The sequence below is a fragment of the Pleurodeles waltl genome, chromosome 5, assembly GCF_031143425.1.
Source record: "Pleurodeles waltl isolate 20211129_DDA chromosome 5, aPleWal1.hap1.20221129, whole genome shotgun sequence".
NCBI classification, from domain to species: domain Eukaryota; kingdom Metazoa; phylum Chordata; class Amphibia; order Caudata; family Salamandridae; genus Pleurodeles; species Pleurodeles waltl.
The window spans coordinates 1,804,187,260-1,804,207,227 of NC_090444.1; the positions used below are offsets into that span (position 1 = coordinate 1,804,187,260).

Sequence of the window (19,968 nt, forward strand, 5' to 3'; positions counted from 1 at the left end):
CAATGAAAGGTGAGAATAGTAAACATGTATCTCTAACTACTAGAATTATGCATAATTGTTTGGCAGAATGGCATAGGACAGGAATGGTGGCCATCTGTAAAACATGAAAACAAACATGAAGGAAAATGCTGTGCTTTTGAGAAAAATTACCTGAACCATGCATTGCAGCAACTTCGCGAGGACACAGTAGTGTGTGCCAGGACAATTACATGGACTGAAAGACAGGGAAGCTTCCTTGCAGTGCAGAAATAAATATAGCAGGGTCCACTAGGCAGAACAATGACCACATAATATCAATGCAAAGAAAAGCCAGGCACATTGATTACCCAGAAGTGGTTATGCGACTGGTGCAGAAATATGGTAATGTGCACATCTGTGTGCGAACAGTACAGGAACTGGTTGTTAAAAAGCTATTGAGCTGAACAGTGGGCAGCATGGTAACGACCATTAGACAGCCAGCTGTAAAGTAAAAAATTATTCCTCACCTTATGGTGCAAGATGCAAAGTGATCCTGGGGGTGGAACGCTTCCAGTCATAGCCGGTGTCGGGTTGGAAGTGCGGTTTGTAAAACATGGCTAATATGGCTGCTTTGAGGAACATTTGCCACAGTGAAACACATCTGCCTTGCTAGAAGTACTTAACGACCATACCCCATTAGTCAACTAGAGGGTTGTTGAACTAATCAGGTGTAGTCTGGGAATTTTCTGATTACATGGTTATCGTATTTGGGAAATCCATTTTTGTATATGCCCTGTAGAATAGCGTCCCGGTCCCTTCGATTAAGTAATTTAGCAACGATAGTTCACGGGGCACCCCCAGGGTGTGGCAGGCAGAGACCCTGGGGGTGCCCCGTGCACCCTCTCCACCACAAAGAATTGGGACAGTCTGGCATCGAGAAGCTGTCTTATCCAATCTTCAAAAACAAATAAGTTCTAGTGCAGTACCCTCAGCCACATCTGGAGAGCCTACAAATTGCAAATTATATCTGCAAGCTCCTTCCCCTCTGTCATCGACTTTCAGTTCTGGGTTTTTAGTCTGCATCTTGAATGCCTCTACCATGGCCTTTAGGAATTTCACCTCTTACTGTAGCTCACCCACCTGTTCCGTTGTGACAAACCTTTCATTCACCTTACGGATGTCTGCACACAGTAAGCTGACATCAAGGGCTATTGTCTAATTTCGGCTTCTACTGCTATATTGGAAGCTTCGATGGCTGCCAGGATTTGCACCCCTGTGGGTCCCTGCAGCTCCTGCTGGCCATTTCGGTATGGTAATTGCTGGCTTTCCTGCTGCCTAGGGGCTGTGTATCAGTCTATGGTGGTCTGTTGGGTGTTACATTTTTTTTTTTTTTTTTTTATCCTTGACCGAGTTGGATACGTGTGGCTATTCCAGACCCCAGGATCCAGTCATGTTGCAGGTTACTGCCACCCCAATGGCACCAGGACTTGCCACTGAGAAAAGTGATCAAGAAAGAGATGTTATAAGGTGGCGTCACACAATACTTGTTTATTACAAGTAGCTTTCTTTTCGACTTCTAGTGAGCTTGCAGTGCTTTTTTCCCCAGAATTGTGGGATTTATTTTTTTTTTTTTTTTTGGTTCTTCATAAAAAATTCTTACAGTAAGCGTAAGCAATAAGCTGCCAAATTGCAGGAGCAGTGTGACAAAGGGCTGTGAACTTGCAGCTGCAACGTGTATGTTGCTGCTCCAACCAGGCATGCCTGGTTGCCTCTGCAAAGCAGTATAAAAAATCACAACAATTGCAGAGAATTGTAAAAATAAGAAAAACAGAAATGAGGGGGAGGAGAGAAAGAGAGTTAAGGGGGGTGGGGGAGTACCCCTATGTGGTCAGTGCAACCCAGGCTTCCAGAATACTTTTGATGTGTGGCCGCATTTGAGATTAAGTGAAAGGAGGGTTTGAGGAGGCCTTACAGGAATGGAAGGGGAGGAAATACAGGGGTGAGCCCGCAATGCTTTGTTAACATTCTGTATTTATTTGTTTTTTTTATGATTAGCTATAACTCACTGCATGCATGAATGGTTGAGTGTATAATATTGAAATAAGAAAAATTAGTTGCAATTGATAATGATCTAATATTCCACACAATAAAAAACACTTTTAGGGACAATTCTTTGGTATAAGTACCACACTCACAGTGAATAGATGTGCAGTCATCAAGTGTCTGTATCTCAATCTCTAAATTTGTCTTGTGGATAACTAATGTTAACCTCAAGAATAGCATTTAATAAGTATATATTCTCCAGTATTGGATCTTTCATAGATTCACATGCTTGAATCATCCCCGTTGTCGAGGTGGGAGCCTCACGGTAACCTGAAATACACATAGCAGTACACTTTATACACTAGGCCCCAAGTGCCCCCTTAGGTTTTTTTATTGTCTATCCGTGTCGTTGTGCAAAAAGACCCAAAGTTGAACCTCGGCCAATCAGGCGTCCACACCCTCTAGAACACTCCCAACAGAGGCTCTTTCCATTAGATTTTCTACTGCACGTCGTGTGAAGGGAGTCTCTCAGAAAATTTCACTTTTACCATTCTAACATGTCTCAGCAGACTAAGAAAGGTCTGTTTAGAGATTGTGGCAGCTGTGGGAAGATGAGACTTCACGTTGATGACCCCCACAGAAAGTGTATCTATTGCCTGCATCCTGACCACAAGGTGAGAGACTGTAAAATCTGTTGCACCTTTAGTCAGAAAACCCTCAAGGACCATGAGGGTAGGCTTCTGTTGTGGTTCCTGAGACAGAAGGCCATGGAAAATCCATCCTCAGATGAGAGTGAAGCATTATCTCGCTCCCTCAAACATCCTGGAGAGAAGGGAAGACTATCCGAGGAACCCCCAAAGAAGGTGATTAAGAAGACAAAACATAAATCTATGGAGAAACGGGCGCCAAGAGCCTGCTACTGCCGGATCAGACCCAGGCAAAACTCCTAAAAAGGTTTGTTCAGAGCCTACGATGCCTGGGGGGGGGGGAGGCACCCCCAAAAGGTGCCTCTGTCCCTGTCGCCGACGATTGATCCGGTAAGGCCTTCCTCTGATGTTCCCCAAAAAGACGTTTGTCGACGACCCCGTCGACAGTCACAGTGACAACGTCTACTTTTACGGCGGTGTCTCCAATGATCCTAACATCATCACCGTTTTCATCGACGACGATCATAACTGCTAAAATATTCAAAAAGGCATAGTCGATGAAGCACATGTCCGCAAGGATGAGGAAAAAGACGTTGACGAGCACACCTGGGTCGTCGACCAGACAACCGTTGACAGGAGATCTGTCTGCGAGAGACCCGTCAACGGCACCTCCACCATCGACAACAGATCTGTCAACGGCACAACTATCGACGAGAGTCCTGTCTACGGCAATACCCGTCGACGAGGGGACTGTCGACGACTAACACTGCAGTGTCAGCGGCAGGGATGGAACTTTGTCCACACAATCGTTGACCATCATGCCACCCTCAGGAGATTTCGGAGCACAGCATGAGTCCACAAGATTTCTCCCTCTTTCTTTTATTACCATGTGAGAAAGACCATTATCAATCCTTCCAAGACATACGTCTCCAAGTAAAGTCTTGTCATATCCCCCGCAGCATCTCATGGATGACGATGAGGACAATTATTCCCAGGATGGGAATGTTCGGTGCAGCCAGTAGTCCATCTCAGCTGCATGTAAAATGCCAAGACTTGGATGAGGAGGAAGAAGGGCAGCAGCAGCTCTATTATTCCTCAACTATATATCAGGAGGGCTCTTCATACCCAATGGGGGAGCAGGAATCTTCTTTCCCCATGCCCAGGTCTCTGGTGACAGATCTACACAGTATGCTGAAAGACTACTATAGACGGTTCCCACTGTCAACGCCGGTAACTCCATCTAGACCTTACAGTCAACGGACACCTATGCAGACCCCTTTTACCAGCCTCCCAGGAACACCGCACAGAGGTGTCCCATTGGTTCCACCGCCACAAGATGAACACATCTCGACAGATGGAGAGGGAAGAAAGAGAGATTTCTTAGGCGGCCCCTAGTGAGTGGGATGACTACCTCATTCCCACGCCGTCACCACCGGCAGCAGGACCGGTTGATTCACCTCCTAAGGACATCGGGGGTTTCCACAACTTAATGGAAAGGTCGGCCAAGAGATTCACTTGCCTATCATTTCCCAGGAAACAGATTGTTTCTTATATTATTTCAAGGAACCATCAAGGAAATCAGTAAGAGCGATCCCAATAGTGGACTTCCTATGGCAGGAGGGATTGAAGGCAATGAAGAACCCAGCCACAGTGCCTTCACAGATGCAAAAGCTGGAAAAGAAATACAAGGCCCCTGACAACACTCCAGCCTGTTTAATATCGCAACCAAAGCCGGATTCTGTAATATCCCAGGCTGCACGTCTATCAAAGAACCCTTCGTCACCTATCGCAGCGCCTCCAGACAAGGATGGGAGGAGGTTGGATAACATTGGTAAAAAGTTCTCCTCGGTGGTGGCGATCACAGTAAAGGCGGCCATCTCCTTGGCCATACTAGGGAGGTACGATCGCCAGATGTGGGCGGACATGTCAGCTTACGTGGATTTGTTACCTGGGGATGTCAAGGTGGAAGCAAAGAAAGTGCTGCAAGAGGGTGAGCGGATCTCAGCGGAAATCATTGACTGCGTGATAGACATTTCGTTAACAGGTTTCTGACAGCTCGCAGGAGCAGCGGTCTTGCGTAGGCAGGGGTGGCTCAAGTCTACCTCCTTCCGCCCAGAATTCCAGAGCCGCATTCTAGATATGGCGTATGATGGGGAAAGTCTATTTGGGAAGCATGTTGACGACATGCCACAGTCCATCAAAACAGATACTGACACTGTGAGATCGCTTGGTACCTTGCAGTACCGCAGACAGCCCTTTCGTGGGGCAAGAGGTAGAGGAAATTACTCCTTTCGAAGGGGTTTTCAACAACACAGACCCCAGTATCAGTCCTCTACAGCAGGACCCAGACAGCAATACAGCCAACATCAGCAGCATTACCGCTTACCACCTACCGCAGCATATCTGCACCCGGCGAAGGGAAGACCAGCGCCACAGGGAAGAGATACCATGAAGAAAATAATGACCAGCTAGCCATACCAGCTTCCTACACTACAAGAGGCTTGAAGGTCAGGGGTCGCATCACTTCTCACTTCCTTCGTTGGAAAGTAATAACATCAGACAGGTGGGTGTTGGATGTAGTGGCTAGAGGGCATACTCTGGAGTTCATACAGAAACCACCGGACGTCGCTCAGTCGGGCCCTCCACGAGTAGCCCAACTCTTCAAGAAAGTACAATTGAAGCTACGCAAGGGAGCAATAGAGCTGGTCCCTGCTCCTCACAGGAGCGAGGGGTTCTACTCACGCTTCTTTCTGGTAAAGAAACCTTCAGGAGACTGGCACCCCATTCTAGACTTAAGGTCGCTAAATAAGTTTCTGAAGAAACAATCGTTCAGGGTGGTAACACTGCAGGACATCTTGCGCCTCCTGAGTCCTGGAGATGATATGGCATCCCTAGACCTCCAGGATGGGTATTTTCATGTTCAGATACACCGCAACCATCGAAAATTCCTCAGGTTCAAGGTAGCTGGTATGCATCTACAGTTCTGGGTCCTACCTTTCGGTTTAAAATCAGCCCCCAGAATTTTTACAAAGATGCTGGCTCCAGTAGCAGCTCATCTTCGCCAGTCGGGCATGCAGGTGTTTCCCTATCTCGATGACTGGCTCATCAGAGCACCCTCAAAAGGTCAAGTGGTGCGTCACATATCTCTCTGCCTCCAGTTGTTCGACAATCTGGGGCTTACCGTCAACTACCAGAAGTCGCATCTTCACCTCACGCAGACATTGAACTTCTTAGGAGCGGTACTGGACACTGTCCAAAGCAAGGCGTACCCATCGCAGGAAAGGAAATTAAAGCTCAACAGGTTAGCCCGCAACCTCTCGGCAAAAAAGTGAGTTTCAGTTTGCACTTAGAAGTCATTGCTGGGAATCATCTCGTCATGCATTCCGCTGGTTCCAGACTGTATATGCGGCCCCTGCAAGAGCAATTGGATGTGCAGTGGTGCCAGGTTCAGGGTTCTTTCGAGGACAAAATTCTCGTCACACCGGAAATGAGAGCAGCCATGGCATGGTGGGCGACACCGGCAAATTTATCCAGCGGTCTCACATTTCTTCATCAGGTGCCTCGCTATATCGTGACGACGGATGCCTCCCTCAAAGGTTGGGGTGCCCACCTTCAAGATCTTCGAATCAGTGGGTCTTGGACTCCAAAGGACAGACAGCTCCACATGAATCAGCTGGAGCTCAAAGCAATAGATTTCGCTCTAAAAGCTTTCTTACCAAGGCTTCAGGGTTCAGATGTCTTAATCAGGACGGACAATACCACAAGCATGTTTTACCTAAACAAACAGGGTGGCACAAGGTCTCTACAGCTGTTGCAGCAGGCTCAAAACATCTGGAAATGTGCCATAGCGCACAACATTTCTCTGAAAGCAGAGCATGTCCCAGGACACATCAACGTGCTGGCGGATACCCTGAGCAGGACAATTATCCCCTACCACGAGTGGGAACTAGACCAGGAGATTCTGGACCAACTCTTACAGTTATGGGGCAGACCAAACATCGATCTGTATGCCACGTTCGAGAACAAGAAATGCCCTTACTACGCAAGCTGACTTCCCCAAAGAGGATAGTGGGGGAATGCATTTTCTATGAGATGGTCCTGCGTTTATGCCTACGCCTTTCCCCCTATCCCACTGATACCGAGAGTCATCAGCAAGATGAAGGCGGAGGGTTGTCGCCTCCTATTAATAGCACCGAGATGGCCCAGACAGGTGTGGTTCACGGAGCTCCTCATGCTCTCGGAACAACCACATGTGCTACTCAAATGGAAATCATCCCTATTAACGATGCACCGGGGCCAAGTCAGACATCCGGATCCGTCATCTCTCCACTCATCGGCCTGGCTCCTGAGTTCCATGAGTACTCAGCTGTAAACATCTCTTCTGAATGTAGGGAGATTCTAGCCGGAGCTAGAGCGGATACTACCAATAGAACCTACAGGTTGAAATGGAAGCGTTTTTGTCTGTGGTGCGCAGCTGAAGGGATCCACCCGATCGCCTCCCCTCCAGAACAGGTACTAACGTACTTGTTACACCTGGCAAAGTCTGGACTCTCATACTCTTCAATCCGCGTGCATGTGGCGGCAATTTCAAGATACCGCAGATCTCAGGATACGGTTTCAATATATTCCACCAGAATTGTAAAGCAGTTCCTTAAAGGCCTGTTTCGTGCTTTTCCACCAGTGCAGAAGCCTCCACCGTTGTGGTCCCTAAACGTGGTCCTGGGGCAGCTCACAAAACCTACTTTTGAGCCCATCCATAGAGTGGAGTTAAAGTTAATTTCATGGAAAACTGAGTTGTTCCTGGCTCTTACTTCAGCTAAGAGAGTGAGTGACATACAGGCATTCACCATCAAAGAGCCTTTTCTTCAGTTCACCACTACTAGTGTGATTCTGAGAACGAATCCTAAGTACATTCCGAAAGTGCCCTCAACTTTCCATCTGAATGAACTAGTTGTTTTGAAAACCTTTTTTCCTAATCCGCAGACAGTGGCAGAAAAAGCATTGCAATCCCTGGACGTTAAAAGATGTCTAAAGTTTTACCTACAAAAGACTCAGAGCATACGCAAGTCAGACCAGTTGTTCGTGGCCTTTGGAAATGCAAGGAAGGGCTTTGCAGTATCCAAACAGACTGTGGATTGGCCTGCAAGTCCAATTCTGTCATATTCAGGTTGGTAAGCCTCTCCACAGCAGGGTAAGAGCCCACACGACAAGGGCGGTAGCCGCATCTGCTGCCCTCTTCGCAGGAGTACCCCTACGGCAGATCTGTAGAGCGGCCACATGGTCCAGCCAGCATACGTTCATGAAACAGTACTGTCTCGATAAGGCGAATAACATGGACACAGCAGTGGGTGAAGCAGTCTTGAGGCATTTATTTTGGTACGGTGAGCCTCTTGGATCATCCCACCTCCGCAAGCAGGGTAAGGTGAACAACGGTTTCTTATTCTAATCAAGATTACATGTGTTCTATTTCTTATGCTTATGCTAGAGCTGGATTATCGTAGCATGCTACATATTTGTAGTAATGCAGAGATCTATGTTTATTATGACTGATTGTTACATACAGAGGAACATTGTTACATTGCAATTGAACACTAACTGGAGGTACTGTTGCTCTCATTTCTATTGATATTCTGATGTTTAGCCAGTAGCTGCAGGCAGTCATGCGGAAGTGTGTGCCACGGAGAGCCAGTGGATGTATATCAGGACAATGTCCCCCCTCGCCCCCCCTCTACATGAGCTCTTAACTTCACACTCTTACTAGAAAATCTGAGGGAAAGAGCCTCTGTTGGGAGTATTCTAGAGGGTGTGGACACCTGATTGGCTGAGGTTCAACTTTGGGTCTTTTTGCAAAACGACATGGATAGACTATAAAAAAAAAACCCTAAGGGGGCCCTTGGGGCCTAGTGTATAAAGTGTACTGCTATGTGTATTTCAGGTTACCGTGAGGCTCCCACCTCAACGACGGGGATGATTCAAGCATGTGAATCTATGAAAGATACCAATACTGGAGTACCACAGTTACAGGTAAGTAACTAATTTTCATCATGATTAAAGTGGAGGAGTGCTAATCCAATACTGCAAAATTGTCACATAAGCTAATAATAAATCATGTGAAATGAGTTATGCAAACATAAAAAGAAAAAAGTCAGTCGTTGGAAGCACTTTAGGAGTCAGTTAAGCTGGTAATATTGGGGTGCCCCTTAAGAATGAAGCCCGTAAAGACTCAAAGCATCTTTGCCTAATGCCAGAAGTGAGATACCCTGTCATCCATTTGCCTTGTTAGGAAAGAACATTGAATATTTTCTGTTTTATTTAACCTTTAAACCAATGTTACCTTTTAGGTTCAGAATTTTTGATGCCAGTCACTGGGTTTTACTGTGAGCTCTGTGAAGATTTCTTTGGAGATCAACTATGTGCTGAACAGCATGTTAAAAGCTACGGTCATAATGAAAGTTATAAGGTTAGTTCCCTATGCATCCAATTCACTTGGGGGCTGGGTGTCATTTCTGGCTCTTCCATTGATTAAAACTCAGTTCAGTTTTACAACTTACTTTGGTCTTTGCACTATGTGAGTGACAACTGTAACTTGACAGTCTTAGTTGTGTCTAATATGTTGTAATGATGTGTTGTGAAAGAAAGCCACCAAATAAGATATTTGTGCTCGTGCAAACAACTTCAGATATTATATTTTTGACCCAGTGCCTTATTCATAGAGGGGTATTTGAGAAGAATTTCCCTAAATGAGTTAATCAATCCTGATATATTGTTTGTTGTCCCTTTGGCTTAAGAGTGTTTGTTTTTCCATGATGTGACAGAAGCACTGGGAAGAAAACAGGGTGTGGAACTGATGCATGTAGTGTCTTGATATGCAGTAAAATGCATAATGGTCTAATTTCTAAAGTGTGTCCAGCTTCCCCATGAGGCCTCCCAGTTCTGGTCAAATACCCTGAGTAACTGTCCAATGCACAGATAATTTACGATGTAGCAAATGATCAGGTCTTCTGTAGTTTTTAGATCGAAGCCTACCTGTCTGGTTTGCTATACACATCTTGAGGACTTTCAGAAAGTTGACCTAGGAATGCATTCTGCTCATTGATTACCATTGCCTTTGTGGTTTGTAACTCACACTTTCTGGCGTTCCCTTTGCTGGTTTTATTTGGTTTAGGCTCTCCTAGCTCAGTTCATTACTCCCACTGCCTAAACAGTGTTTTCTGTATCCTTCCTTGAGCTTGCTTTCTGTTAACAGGCCTTCAGATCTTTTTCTTATATCGTCACGTTTGTGTGCATTCAAAGACAGGTGAACTGTCAACTGCTGTCTTCCAAGTTGTAAGTGCTTGTTTACTTCTCTTTCTCTGACTTTAGTGAGAGGATTTATGTGACAATCTTGCTGGGTACTCAGTGTAGGAAAGAGGATTTGTTTTCTAGCACACATTTAAATGAACTGTGTGAGTATTTGTAAGGAAATGCCTCCTTGGCATGGTTACCCCCTGACCTTTTGCCTTTGCTGATGCCAAGTTATGATTTGAAAGTGTGCTGAGGCCTGCTAACCAGGCCCAAGCACCAGTGTTCTTTCCCTAACCTGTATCTTTGTTTCCACAATTGGCACACCCTGGCATCCAGGTAAGTCCCTTGTAACTGGTACACCTGGTACCAAGGGCCCTGATGCCAGGGAAGGTCTTTGAGGGCTGCAGCATATCTTATGCCACCCTGGAGACCCCTCACTCAGCACAGACACACTGCTTGCCAGCGTGTGTGTGCTGGTGGGGAGAAAATGACTAAGTCGACATGGCACTCCCCTCAGGGTGCCATGACAACCTCCCACTGCCTATGGCATAGATAAGTCACCCCTCTAGCAGGCCTTACAGCCCTAAGGCAGGGTGCACTATACCATAGGTGAGGGCATAGATGCATGAGCACTATGCCCCTACAGTGTCTAAGCAAAACCTTAGACATTGTAAGTGCAGAGTAGCCATAAGAGTATATGGTCTGGGAGTCTGTCATACACGAACTCCACAGCACCATAATGGCTACACTGAAAACTGGGAAGTTTGATATCAAACTTCTCAGCACAATAAATGCACACTGATGCCAGTGTACATTTTATTGTGAAATACACCCCAGAGGGCATCTTAGAGAAGCCCCCTGAAACCATACCCGACTTCTAGTGTGGACTGACAAGTTTTAGCAGCCTGCCACACACCAGACATGTTGCTGGCCACATGGGGAGAGTGCCTTTGTCACTCTGGCTAGTAACAAAGCGTGTACTGGGTGGAGGTGCTTCTCACCTCCCCCTGCAGGAACTGTAACACCTGGCGGTGAGCCTCAAATGCTCACCCCCTTTGTTACAGCACCCCAGGGCACTCCAGCTAGTGGAGTTGCCCGCCCCCTCCGGCCATGGCCCCACTTTTGGCGGCAAGGCCGGAGGAGATAATGAGAAAAACAAGGAGTCGTCACTGGCCAGTCAGGGCAGCCCCTAAGGTGTCCTGAGCTGAGGTGACTCTGACTTTTAGAAATCCTCCATCTTGCAGATGAAGGATTCCCCCAATAGGATTAGGGATGTGCCCCCCTCCCCTCAGGGAGGAGGCACAAAGAGGGTGTAGCCACCCTCAGGGCTAGTAGCCATTGGCTACTAAGCCCTCAGACCTAAACACACCCCTAAATTGAGTATTTAGGGGCTCCAAGAACCTAGCAAGATAGATTCCTGCAACCTAAGACGAAGAAGGACTGCTGACCTGAAAGCCCTGCAGAGAAGACGGAGACACCAACTGCTTTGTCCCCAGCTCTACCGGCCTGTCTCCCCACTTCAAGAAAAACTGCAACATCGACGCGTTCCACAGGGTCCAGCGACCTCTGAAGCTTCAGACGACTACTTTGCTACTCCAATGTATTTCACTCTGACTCCACACTGTGCCACTCGAATACATGACACTCTGCCACTCCACTCAACAACACTAATCCACTCTTATCCATTCCCCTTTGTGACACTCCACACCACTTTCTTCCATGCTACTAATTTAGCCATGCTGAACAGCAGCCCTGCTGGTGAACGTGGCTAGAGCACATTGGCAAAGCCAATAACTCTTGCATATGGCTTGGCCAATGCTAGTTAGATTTGAGACTCCAGTTTGATGGAGCAAATCACAAGAGGGGAGCTTGTTACATGCTTTTGCTGCTAGGAAGAAGAATGTTCTTCTCATTCTCAGTTTAAAAGTTGGAATTTTAAATAGCAGGTATTTTCTAGCCCTAATAAGTCTACTTGGAAACTAGGGATAGAGACCCTATTACTTCATAGATTCACATGCTTGAATCATTCCCCGTCGTCGAGATGGGAGTCCCGGGTACATTAAAATAGCAATGTAGAAGCAACTGTAATGGGGGAAAAAAGCCCAAAGGCTTTCAACTTACTAGCCTATCCTTGTCTCTTTGAGCGAAAAGGACCAAACCCAAGTCTCAGCCAATCAGACTTCCCCTCCCTCTAGAACCCTCTTGTGAGAAGCTCCATTCCCTCAGGTTTTCTTCCATACGTCGTAATAGGGAGTCTCCACTGAGCTCTACTCAGTCAAATCTGCAAAGATCTATTTCTAGTGCTTTTTCTGACAGAGAAAGAAGATTTCTTCAGCAAGTAAGGCTTAAAAAATTTCCCTGGCCTAAGGGAATTCTATTTTTTCAAAATTTCAACATGTCAGACAAGTAAAAGAAAAGCCTTTTTAGAGCCTGTAGAACCTGTGGAAAAAAGAGACTTAGGGCCTGATTCTAACTTTGGAGGACGGTGTTAAACCGTCCCAAAAGTGGTGGATATACCACCTACCGTATTACGAGTTCCATAGGATATAATGGACTCGTAATACGGTAGGTGGTATATCCGCCACATTTGGGACGGTTTAACACCGTCCTCAAAAGTTAGAATCAGGCCCTTAATTTTGAAGATCCACACAAGGACTGCATTTATTGCCTCTATCCTGATCAAGTAGCCAAGGACTATAAGGTATACAGTCCTTTGTCTAAAAAAAACCCTCAAGGACAGGGAGGGTAGTCTACTGAACTGGCTACAGAAATTGAAATTCAGATCAAACCCCGTTTCTGGTTCTGATAGTGAAGAGTCGTACTCTTCATCAAGAAAGTTCCAAAAAAGGGGCAGATCTCCTCAAGCTCATCTTTCTGAGGATCCACCTAAAGAAGCTCTCAAAAAGAAAAAACAAGTGTCTTCTAAAGCATACAGCCCTTCCAGTTCTCCTCACAGGAGTTCTGTATAATCCAAAAGAGACTCTAAAGAGCATTCTGTTTCCTCAGAACGCAGCAAAAAAGCCTTTTTTGAGCCCCCAACACTACTTTCTGTGGTAAAACACACTTTCAAAAAAACATCTGGAAGAAGTACGATGACGACACCGTCAACGGCAGCATCAAAAGGAGTGTATATGGCCTCATCGTTGACTGCCACAACATAGACTATCTCTACAGCAGGTTCTGCTTCAAAGATGGTTACCTCAACGACATCCTCGTCGAACGGTTTTTCAGTCACGTCGTCGACGATCAATGTACTCATCGTTTCTCCATCAACGAAACCGTCGGTGAGACCATCGTCAACGATGACACTATTACCATCGTTGACAACCTCGTCGACGAGTTTCACCGTCGGCACAGTTGACTCCGTCGACGATACTGTTGACGGTAAAAAAAATATTAAAAAAATCTGAATTGCTGTCGCCATTGCTTCCATCACCAAGTAAGGTGGTATCATTGTTACCTACACATCCTTTTAGAGGAGGACGATTCAGAGGATGAGGTCCCGTTTGGGATTGCACATAGCCCTTCAGAACTGCATGTGAAGTGTCAGGACTTGGAGAAGTATATGCAGCACGGTCCCCAATCCTTTTATTTGCAGACACAGCAGTATCCTTATCAAGAACAAATTGTCCCTTTGCCGGGATCTCTTGTAGCAGACTTACAATTGATGTTAGAGGACCACACAAGGCGATTTCCGCCATCCGGCTCGGAAGTACATCAACCATCTTTGCCACCCTCTGTGTCTCTTCCTTCCACTCCTATTCATCCTGGGGTTCCACAGTTAGATATACCACCGCATACACCTATATCAGTTCTGACACAGGATCTGTCATCATAGGACGAGGGCAGAGAGGAGGGAGAATTGCCGGATGCAATAACAGAGTGGGATGATTACCAAATTCCTACTCCATTTTCACCTTCCTCTGTCCCATTAGATTCCCCCCTGGGTGACATTGGAGGTTTTCATAGTTTGTTACAAAGAGCTGCAAAGAGGTTTGAGCTGCCCGTGCCAACAAAACGAATGGATTGTTTCCTTTGATTGTGAAGAACTGTAGGAAGTTGGCTCTGTATATACTATTTCAAAGTAAGAAATAGTGTGCCCAGAGTCCAAGGGTTCCCCTTAGGGGTAAGATAGTGGCAAAATTAGATAATTCCAATGCTCTATTTTGTGGTAGTGTGGTCGATCAGTAGGCTTATCAGAGGGTAGTGTTAAGCATTTGTTGTACACACACAGGCAATAAATGAGGAACACACACTCAAAGACTTACTCCAGGCCAATAGGTTTTTATATAGAAAAATATTTTCTTGGTTTATTTTAAGAACCACAGGTTCAAGATTTTGAAGTAAACACAAAAATGCAAGGTACTTCACATAGGTAAGTTAGGAACTTTGAATAAAAGCAATATCATATACAGTCTTTGTTAAAATGGCAATAAGCTATTTTAAAAGAGGACACAGTGCAAAAATCAACAGTTCATGGGGGAGGTAAGTAATGGTTAGTTTGTCAGGTAAGTAAAACACTTACAAGTCTCAGTTCCTGGGCATAGGCAGCCCACCGTTGGGGTTCAAGTCAACCCCAAAGTTACCACACCAGCAGCTCGAGGCCTGTCAGGTGCATAAGGTCAAAGATGTGCCCAAAACACATAGGCGCCTATGGAGAACAGGAGTGCTCCGGTTCCAGTCAGCCAGCAGCTAAGTACCCGCGTCCTCGGGGGGAAGACCAGGAGGGTTTTGTAGAGCACTGGAAGGGACACAATTAGGCACACAAAACACACCCTCAGCGGCCCAGGGCAGCCGGCTGCAGTGTGCAAAGCAGGCGTCAGGTTTTAGATAGGATTCAATGGAGGGACCCGGGGGTCACTCTAGCGGTGCAGGCACAGGGTGGGGGCTTCTCGGCACAGCCACCACCTGGGCTAGGCCTGGGGTTCACTCCTGCACTGAGGTTCGGTTCCTTCAGGTCCTGGGGGCTGCGGTGCAGTGCTTGTTCCAGGCGTCGGGTCCCTTGTTACAGGCAGTCGCGGTCAGGGGGAGCCTCTGGATTCTGTCTGCAGGCGTCGCTGTGGGGGCTCAGGGGAGTCGTCTTGGGCTAATCACGGTCGCAGTCGCCAGGGAGTCCTCCATGTGGTGTTTGTTCTCTGGATCTCGAGCTGGGGGCATCTGGTGCAGAGTGGGAAGTCTCACGCTTCTGTTGGGAAACGTGAAGTCTTTAAAGTTGTTGAAGAGTTGCAAGTTTGTTGTCGTCCATCGTCTCTGCAGGCTTGTAGGTCAGCAGTCCTTCTTTGTAGTTCAGGTTGCAGGAATCTGATTTCCTGGGTTCTGGGGTGCCCCTAAATACTAAATTTAGGGGTGTGTTTAGGTCTGAGAGGGCAGTAGCCAATGGCTACTGTCCTGGAGGGTGGCTACACCCTCTTTGTGCCTCCTCCCTGTGGAGAGAGGGGGCACATCCCTAATCCTATTGGGGGAATCCTCCAAAACTAAGATGGAGGATTTCTAAAGGCAGGGGTCACCTCAGCTCAGGGCACCTTAGGGGCTGTCCTGACTGATGGGGGGTGACTCCTTGTTTTTCTCATTATCTCCTCCAGCTTTGCCGCCAAAAGTGGGGGGATTGGCCGGAGGGGCGGGCATCTCCACTAGCTGGGATGCCCTGAGGCGCTGTAACAAAAGGGATGAGCCTTTGAGGCTCACCGCCAGGTGTTACAGTTCCTGCAGGGGGAGGTGTGAAGCACCTCCACCGAGTACAGGCTTTGTTCCTGGCCACAGAGTGACAAAGGCACTCTGCCCATGTGGCCAGCAACTTGTCTGGTTTGTGGCAGGAACTGGTCAGCCTACACTAGAAGTCGTGAAGTGGTATTCAGGGGGGATCTCTAAGATGCCCTCTGGGTGCATGTTACAATAAATTGCACACTGGCATCGGTGTGCATTTATTGTGCTGCGAAGTTTGATACCAAACTTCCCAGTTTTCAGTGTAGCCATTATGGAACTGTGGAGTTCGTGTTTGACTAACTCCCAGACCATATACTCTTATGGCTACCCTGCATTTACAATGTCTAAGGTTTTGCTTAGACCCTTTAGGGGCATAGTGCTCATACACATATGCCCTCACCTGAGGTATAGTGCACCCTGCCTTAGGGCTGTAAGGCCTGCTAGAGGGGTGACTTACCTATGCCACAGGCAGTGTGAGGTTGGCATGGCACCCTGAGGGGAGTGCCGTGTCTACTTAGTCATTTTCTCCCCACCAGCACACACAAGCTGTGAGGCAGTGTGCATGTGCTAAGTGCGGGGTCCCCAGGGTGGCATAAGACATGCTGCAGCCCTAGAGACCTTCCCTGGCATCAGGGCCCTTGGTACCAGGGGTACCAGTTACAAGGGACTTATTTGAGTGCCAGGGCTGTGCCAATTGTGGAAGCAAATGTACAATTTAGGGAAAGAACACTGGTGCTGGGGCCTGGTTAGCAGGATCCCAGCACACTTTCAATCAAAACTTAACATCAGCAAAGGCAAAAAGTTATGGGGTAACCATGCCAAGGAGGCATTTCCTTACAAGAACCTTTTCAAACGAGTATAAAATTGATGCCAATAGTGGACTATTTATGGGATGAAGGCATCAGGGTGATGAAAAACCCGGCTACCGCCACTCCTGTCTTGCCTCGTCTAGATAAAAAATATAAGGTACCTGAGGAATCCCCGGCCTGCCTCATGGGGCACCCCAAACCGGACTCAGTTATTACCCAAGCTGCACAGCGCAGGTCCAGAAACCCTTCGGCACCAATATCTGCTCCACCAGACAAGGGGGGTAGAAGACTGGATAATATAGGGAAGCGTTTCTCCTTGATGTCTTCTCTTATGATAAGAGCCTTTAACTTTTTGACCAAATTGGCAGGTACGACAGGCAGTTATGGGCAGACATTGCTCCCTACTGCTCCTCAACTACCAGAGGACTCAAAGGAGGTGAGAAAAATCTTGCAGGAAGGTGAAATGTCTTCCGGTGAGGTTATAGACTGTGCAATGGATATCGCTACCACGGCGTTTCGGCAGCTGGCAGGCACAGCTTATTAAGAAGGCAGGGTTGGCTTCGTGCAACTTCGTTTCGACCGGAGGTTCAGAACAAGATTCTAGACTTGCCTTTTGAAGGAGAAGCCCTCTTCGGAAAACATATTGACGATGCACTTCAGTCCATAAAGGCCAACACGGACACAGCCAGGTCCCTTGGCACGCTACAGTTTAGAAGGCAACCTTTTCGGGGTGCTAGAGGTCGGGGTATTCATCTTACAGGGGAGGATTCCACCAACACAGATACCCCTCTGTCTCCGCTGCGTCTGTCCTTTCGTTCTCAGTACCAACAGAGACTGCCTGCACAAGCGGCATATTCGAGAACAGCGCACACTGGGAAGAGCAGGAAGATAAGCGAAGGACGCACACAATGACTTTCTAGTGACTCCAGCTACGTGCATTTCCTCAGATACAAAAATAGGGGGAAGTATTTCCTACCACTTTCACAATGGGCAAAAAAATTACATCAGACCAATGGGTCTTAAACCTGATCCAATTTGGCCATGCTTTGGAATTCCTGCAGATTCCTCATGCAAGACTCCCCCACCCCCCTTCCACTAATGGTGAAACACTTACATCTGCTCAAACAGGAAGTTGAATCAATGCTCCTCAAGGGAGGTATAGAGAGAGTTCCGTATTAAGACAAAAAGAGGGAATTTTATTCTCGGTTCTTCCTGATTCAAAAGAAGTGGAAAAGCTGGCACCCAATCTTAGATTTCAGGGATCTCAATACTTATCTCAAGAAGCAGTCGTTTCGCATGATTACCTTAACAGATATCATGTTCCTTCTAAATTCAGGAGATTTCATGTCCACCCTCGATTTGCAGGACGCATAATTCCATATCCCTATACACCCTCCCCACAGGAAATATCTCACATTTGTAGTAGCCGGAGAGCATTTCCAGTTCAAGGTGCTTCCTTTCCGACTGGGAATCAGCTGTGAGAATTTTTACAAAATGTTTGGCTCTAGTCGCAACATTCGTCAGAAGGCACAACCATCAGGTATTTCTGTATTTGGACGATTGGCTCGTCAAGGCCAAGTCCAGATCTCAGGCTCTTAGGTCGACATACACCTGCGTGGAGCTGTTCATAAATCTGGGCCTACATTTCAGGGGGCGATATTAGACTCATCCTCCAACAAGGCATCTCCTACAGGAGAGAGGCTGAAAAAGCTCATATCCCTGGCCAGGCTTCTGCATAAAAGAAAGTATGTTTCAGTTCGCCTCTTCAAGTCACTGTTGGGAATGATGTCCTCCTGCATTCCACTGGTACCGTTCTGTTGTTTCAAAATGCGACCCCTCCAGGAACAGCTTGGACGTTCAGTGGACATAGCCCAAGGGGTCTTTCGATGATATAATTAGGATAATGAAACCCATGATATCATCTCTGGCCTGGTAGACTTAGGAGCCTCAATTGTTGGTGGGACTTTCTTTGCTCCTCTAACCAGCCCCGTGGGTGATCACTTCCGATGCATCTCTCGAAGGTTGGGGATCTTTCTTCAGCACTTGCAAGTCAGGGGCAAATGGAAGCCACATCAGAGGTCTTTTCACATCAATTACCTCGAATTGAATACAGTCCGCTTAGCGCTTTCCTTCCAAAGATAAGGAGCTCATCAGTACTCATTCGGACAGACAACACTACAACTATGCATTATGTCTACAAGCAGGGAGGAACAAGATCTCTCCTCTTATCGAAAGAATCTCAACGCAATTGGAACTGGTCCATCAGTCACAAAATAAACCTTCGAACAGAACACGTCCCAGGCATTCAGAACGTCATAGCGGACTGTCTGAGCAGGTCAGTGTCATCCAACCACGAGTGGGAGCTGGATCAAGGAGTGTTAAATTGAGTTTTCTCCCTATGGGGAAAACCAAACCTGAACCTCTTCGCCACCCGGCAGAATACAAAATGCTGGTTCTTTGCAAATCAGGATTACCATCTGGGCTCTTGGATGAATGCATTTTCGATGGCATGGTCAGGAATTTATGCTTACGCTTTTCTTCCCATTCCCCTCATACCGAGAGTACTGGCAAAGATCAAGAATGAACGCTGCAGACTTCTCCTGATCACTCCAGCATGGCCTCAGCAGTATTGGTATACAGACCTGCTTCTCCTCTGAGAGCCACAGCATCCCTCTTCCAGTAATTCCGTCCCTCCTTACAATGAGCAAGGGTCAAATTCTCCACCCGGATCCAGCTTCACTTCACTTGACAGCCTGGTTCCTGAACACCATGAATTTGCATACCTGAGTATTCCTTAGGAACGTAGAGTCATCCTAGCCAGATAGCCAGAGCTACAGCTGACCGTACCAATAAATGTTATCGTCAGAAGTGGAAAAGGTTTTGCTCATGGTGTGCGCAGGCTCAGGTACATCCTTTCTCTTCATTACCGGAGCAGATGCTACCTTATCTTCTCCATCTGGCCAGATCAGGTTTGGCAAACTCTTCAATTAGAGTTCACTTAGCAATTTCCCCCATTGACGTAAGGACAACGCACCTCCTCTGTGGTCCACAAGGGTCATCAAAATATTTCTTAAAGGGCTGTTCCGATCTTTCCCACCAGTCAGACCTCCTCCACCATCGTGGCCGCTTAACCTGTGTTGTCTGAATTATTGAAGCCTCCGTTCTAGCCTATTCACAGGGCAGACTTAACATTTTTATCCTGGAAAGTCGCTCTCCTTCTCGCTCTTACCTCAGCCAGAAGAGTGAGCAATATCTAATCATTCACTATTCAAGACCCTTTCTCACAGTTCAAGAGAGACAGGGTAGTCTTATGAACAAATCCAAAGTTTATACCTAAAGTTCCTTTGGATTTCCACATTAATCAACTCGTGGTAGTAAAGTTGTATTTCCCAAATCCTTCAACACCGGCGGAACAGGCTCTTCATTCATTGGACGTTAAGAGGTGCCTTAAGTTTTATCTGGATAGAACTAGGCATTTTAGAAAATCAAATCAACTTCTAATAGCATTCAATGATCCTAAGAAA

General features: G+C 46.8%; 1 protein-coding gene across 2 annotated transcripts in view; it reads left to right on the forward strand.

Annotated features, from left to right (window-relative positions):
* LOC138296817 (zinc finger protein 318-like) overlaps positions 1-19,968 on the forward strand; it is a 450,875-nt gene that overhangs the window by 381,908 nt on the left and 48,999 nt on the right. For both annotated transcript variants that reach the window (XM_069236271.1, XM_069236272.1), the window contains one exon: positions 8,990-9,108. In XM_069236271.1, the coding sequence (XP_069092372.1) occupies positions 8,990-9,108 (119 nt within the window). The remainder of the gene's footprint in view (positions 1-8,989; positions 9,109-19,968) is intronic.